Source organism: Erythranthe guttata, chromosome 6 (assembly GCF_056151865.1).
Source record: "Erythranthe guttata isolate IM_541 chromosome 6, IM_541, whole genome shotgun sequence".
Taxonomy (NCBI): Eukaryota; Viridiplantae; Streptophyta; class Magnoliopsida; order Lamiales; family Phrymaceae; genus Erythranthe; species Erythranthe guttata.
The window spans coordinates 8,646,320-8,651,995 of record NC_142538.1 but is presented as its reverse complement, the minus strand read 5'-3'; the positions used below and the strand labels follow the sequence as shown (position 1 = coordinate 8,651,995).

At 37.1% G+C, this 5,676-nt stretch overlaps 1 protein-coding gene across 1 annotated transcript; it reads left to right on the top strand.

Annotated features, from left to right (window-relative positions):
- The first annotated feature begins 312 nt into the window (after nucleotides 1-312).
- LOC105960448 (17.8 kDa class I heat shock protein) lies at nucleotides 313-999 on the top strand. The gene has a single exon (XM_088819818.1). It carries the CDS (start codon nucleotides 532-534, stop codon nucleotides 988-990), a length of 459 nt encoding a protein of 152 aa, XP_088675944.1. The 5' UTR covers nucleotides 313-531; the 3' UTR covers nucleotides 991-999.
- The last annotated feature ends 4,677 nt before the right edge of the window (nucleotides 1,000-5,676 follow it).

Genomic DNA, 5,676 nt, shown 5'->3' with positions numbered 1-5,676 from the left:
ATTGAATAGAAGCGGGGTAAAAGTGTCATTACACACTCAAATTTAACACCGTTAAATATTTTACCATTGACCGTCACAAATAGGGCGGCGTTCGATGCTCTATACATATGGGGATAGATTATACCTTTCAACAGTACATGGGTGCAAAAATGACTTTTTTTACCAACTGAATATGTGAGTTATAACCCCATATATTTTAGTCCTAAAGGAAAAAGTATGCTCCTCTTTAATATTTAATATTAATTAAAAACCAGAAACTAAACGGGTGCGCGCGCCCATAGCATATATTTGCCCAGTGAGAAAGTAAACGAATTTTCTGGAACATGTTGGAATAGTAGAGAAATTGGTTTGAGTTTAGAATTTCATGAAAGGGCGAGAATCGTCTTCTCACCTGTATAAATTAAACAAGCGTGCTCCTTCAACCTTCAATTCAATTCCACAAGAAATATTCGCGATTCTTTTCATCACTAATTACAAGTTAGAAAAATCTTCTTTACATTGATCAAGTAAATTAATCTGCAGAGAGAGAAAATGTCTTTGATTCCGAGCTTCTTTGGCAATGGCCGCCGGAGCAACGTCTTCGATCCGTTTTCGTTGGATATTTGGGATCCATTTCAGGGCTTTCCGTTCTCCACCGCCGGAGAAACAACCGCGGTGGCCAACGCTCGGATCGACTGGAAAGAGACGCCGGAGGCACACTTGTTTAAAGTGGATGTTCCCGGATTGAAGAAGGAAGAAGTGAAGGTTGAGGTTGAAGATGGGAATATTCTTCAGATAAGCGGAGAGAGAAACAAAGAGAAAGAGGAGAAGAACGACAAGTGGCACCGTGTCGAGAGGAGCTCCGGAAAGTTCATCCGCAGATTCAGGCTGCCGGAGAATGCTAAATTGGAAGAGGTGAAGGCGGCGATGGAGAATGGGGTGCTGACTGTCACCGTGCCCAAAGAGGAGGTGAAGAAACCCGAGGTCAAGGCGATTGACATCTCTGGTTAATTAGTAATTAATTATCGATCCTTAATTATTCTGAATTAAGGCTTCAAGTCTGTTTGTCTTGTTGAATAAGTACTTAATGTTACTGTGTGTGATGTATCCCAAGTTTGAAGTGTATTTTCTTGTTTCTACTTTTATCAGTTGTAAAATTGTTTGAATTTGTGTTCATGGTGTTCTACATATTTTCTCTACTGCTTTTTCAGTTCATGTTTTGTCTTCCGTGATCTTTTATTCCAAAAATTAGCGAGGCTTCAAATAAATATTTTACCAAGGGAAAAAAATAAAATAAATCGATACTACTCTTATAATAAATAACAAATAATATGAAAATTAATCAATTAATTAAATTCACTACAAAATCATTTGTGTTATCATCGTGAAACACGTGGATTATTTCCACATTTTGTTTTTTTAACTTTTTTATTATTAAACTAAATTTTAGTTATAGGCTAAGTAGTGCTTAGTGGGTTAAGTATATTGCTTAGTGGGCTAAGTAGTGCTTAGTGGGTTAAATTGTGGATATTATTTTAACTACTCAACTAACACACTAACCCATGTTCTTGAGTGCTCTTGTAGTTGGTTTTCTTGCAGATCATGGGCTGAGGAGTGGATGCTTGGAATGTCTATAAATACCGACTTCAAGACTCAAGGAAGATGATCGATTCCAAAAATTAAACACCGAGAGCTGAAAAGAATACATGAGTGTTTTAGTGTATTTTAGAATCGGTTGGTTGTACTCCTCATGAGTACAATCTTTACGTACTCCTCATGAGTACATTCTTTACGTACTTCTCATAAGTACATTCTTTGTAGTCTAGATTGTTTAGTATATATGTTTCTAGACTTGGTTGTAAGAATGATCAAGATAGTGATTCATTCATAAGTTCTTTACGTACTCCTCACGAGTACATTCTTTGAAATCTAGAATTTTTAGTATTTATCTTTTTGTTTCTAGATTTGAATGTAAGAATGATCATGTTAATGATTCATTCATAAGGAAGAAGTTTTCGTACATCTTCCCTTTGTATTCTTGTAATACTGTTTTAATATAATTTTTCCGTCCTGTAAAGGGCAAGTTCACAAGTTTTACTTGTGAACATTTTTAGATCTGAGTATTGTCTTTATATTTCCGCTGCATGTTTACTTAAGTGTCATAACACTTAAGATAACATCTCTGTATTAAACGAATTCGGGACCATAAATTTTTTCAATTGGCATCAAGAGCCAACACTTGACGTATACTAAGTGTTTGTTCCTATTTTTTCAGAAACGAATTCGTGATGGATACTCAGATGACTGCTTCTATGCGACCTCCTGTACTTGATGGCACAAACTACACCTACTGGAAAGTCAAGATAAGGGCGTACATCAAAGCCATTGATGAGAAAGCCTGGAGATTTATTCTTACTAGATGGAAGCCACCAACTATCACAGATGCGGATGGGGATGTATTTCCAACACCAGAATTACGATGGACAACAGACGATCTATCAAATGCACTCCAGGCAGAACTAGAAAAGGAAGAAGTTGCTACGGAATATGATGATGATGCAGAGGAATGTCTCAACAATGTGGCATTTCAGATTCAGAAATTCAATAGGGCATACAGACGAAGTGGAATCAAGCCTAGACAGTTATTTCCAGATGGCTTTCCACAAAATCGACAAACTCAACCTGAACAGACAGAGCAACATCAACCCACTAAACAAGCTCTTTCTGTCAGATATATCACTGAAAATTGTCCAGAAACAGAATCACAGGGAGTTTCTCTAGATGCTGCAACACTTTCTGAAACACTTTCAGTAACTGAAATTTCTGAGTTAGATAATAGTCATTATACATGTTTGAACTCTATTTCTCTGAATGCAGCAGAATACAGTAAATAAGCAGTAGGAGATGAGGAAGAAATGTATAAGAAATTGTTCAGCGACTTGGAGAAGAAGACTCATGCTCTAGATGCAGCCAACAAGGAAAATTCTTCCCTTAAAGAAACAATCACTCATTTGGAGGTTGGTATCACCAAGAAGGATCTTGAACTGGCAAAGGTGAAAGATGAACTCAAAGAAACAACTCTAGCAATCAAGAGGATGAATACCGGCACAACTAAACTCAAAGAGATTGTGTCACTAGAGAAGTACAACAAAAAGGAAGGGCTAGGGTTCAAAAATCAAGTGAAGACACACAAGCCAGTAAAGAAGAAGGAAATTGTCTTTGTAAAAGAGAAGGGTTCAAATAGAAAAGAATGCAGAAATTCCAAAGTCACCATTCCAGAGTCCAGATTTAGGGGATACCTTTGTCATTACTGTTTCTCACCAGGACATATCCGTCCATTTTGTGAGAAAGTAAGTAGTGACAAAATGTTGTACAGGATGAGTCACATCACTCCAGGGAACACCTCCAAGAAAAAGGTAGAATTTTCCAAAAATGAGTGTAGAATATGGACTCCCAAAGGTAAACTTATGTGCAAAGCAGTATACACTTCTTTAAATGCTAACATTTCAGGTTCATGGTACTTTGATAGTGGATACTCTAGGCACATGACTGGAACTAAAGAATTTCTATCAAACTACCATACACTCAATGGAGGACGTGTAACCTATGGAGGAGGAGCTAAAGACAAAGTGGTTGGACGTGGAACACTCAGTATTGAGGGACTTCCAAAACTTTCAAATGTCTTACATATTGAAGGATTGGGGTCAAATCTCATCAGTATTAGTCAATTGTGTGATGATGATCTACGTGTTCAATTTGATAAATACTGGTGTTCTGTGTTTGATAATAAAAATCATTGTGTACTGACAGGGTCTAGGTCAATGGATAATTGGTATCAAACATGTGACACCATCTCATGCAAGAGCTCAAGAGTAAGTGAAGTAGAGTTGTGGCACCAGAAACTAGGGCACACAAACTTCAAAAATCTGAAGCTGCTCAACAAGTACAATGCCATAAGAGGAATTCCAGATCTCAAGATCAAGGACATCCCTATATGCAGAATGTGCCAGAAGGGAAAGCAAACTAGAGTACCACACAAAGTGTTACAACCCGTTGGTACCACAATTTGTTTTAAACTTGTACATATGGATCTTATGGGTCCTATAGAGGTAGAAAGCCTAGGTGGTAAAAAATATGTATTTGTGTGTGTTGATGATTTTTCGAGATATACTTTGGTGTATTTTTTAAGAGAAAAATCTGATCTAGAATACATGCATGTGTTTGGATGTGTTTGCTATGTCCTAAATGACAGAGATCATCTAGCTAAATTTGATTCAAAAAGTGATTTGAGTTTATTTGTGGGATACTCTAATAACAGTCATGCATATAGAGTATATAACTTAAGAACTCGAACCATTATTGAATCTGTAAATGTGGTATTTGATGACTTTGCTGATCTCCGCAGTAAAACAGCTGAAGATGAAGTTGATGACCTGATTGCTGAAGGAAAAACAACCGGAGGAGACACTACTGCCACAGATGCTCCAGATATAAACAGTTTAGTTTCAAGAGAAGAGGGTGTTGAACCAAGTGTTACCACATCTGACTCAATACAGCCTACAGAGAGCACAGAAGCTGAATTGCAGTTAACTCATGATGTCTGCAGAAAGGAACCATCAAATAGAATCCAAAAAAATCACCCCTCTACTCAAGTTGTGGGAGATATCTTTGATGTGAAAAGGACCAGAAGAAAAGAGAGAGTAAATTACAGAGATATGGTAAGATTTGCAAATTTATCTTCTGAATGTGCACTAACTGGAACTACTTGTTTTGTATATTCAGTCGAACCAAGGAATATTGCAGAAGCACTGAAGGATAAGTTTTGGATTAATGCAATGCATGAAGAGCTGAATCAGTTCATCAGGAATGATGTTTGGTACTTAGTTCCCAGACCAAGTCATGTAAATGTGATAGGAACTAAGTGGATCTTCAAAAACAAAACTGATGAAAAAGGTACAGTTGTGAGAAATAAGGCTAGGTTAGTAGCACAAGGTTATACTCAGATTGAAGGTATAGATTTTGATGAAACCTTTGCTCCAGTAGCTAGAATTGAATCTATTAGGTTAGTTCTTGCTATAGCCTGTTTTCTTAAAATCAAACTGTATCAGATGGACATCAAAAGTGCATTTCTAAATGGTGTTTTAAATGGAGAAGCATATGTAGAGCAGCCCAAGGGTTTTGAATATTCTGCCAAACCTGATCATGACTTTAAGCTTAAGAAGGCTTTGTATGGTCTTAAACAAGCTCCTAGAGCTTGGTATCAAAGACTCACTGACTTCTTACTTGAAATACAATTTACTAGAGGAGAAGCAGACAGAACTCTATTTGTTAGAAGAACAAATAACCATATCATTATTGTACGTATATATGTTGATGATATCATTTTTGGTTCTACTTGTGCTAACCTCTTACAGTCTTTTGTGGATTCTATGTCTCACAGTTTTGAAATGAGCATGGTAGGAGAGTTGAATTACTTCCTAGGACTCCAGATCAAACAAACAGGTGAAGGAATCTTTGTAAATCAAAAGAAGTATGCTCTAAATCTGGTCAAAAGGTTTGAGTTGGAGTCAGCCAAGCACATGAAAACTCCAATGGGTTCAAGTCAAAAATTGTCCAAGGATGATGTTGCCGAAGATGTTGACAACACCCTATACAGAAGCATGATTGGAAGCCTTCTGTATCTAACTGCAATCAGAC

Bases quoted from the DNA above. Each gene is read 5' to 3' on its own strand.
- LOC105960448 (XM_088819818.1), top strand. From the start codon at position 532: ATGTCTTTGATTCCGAGCTTCTTTGGCAATGGCCGCCGGAGCAACGTC.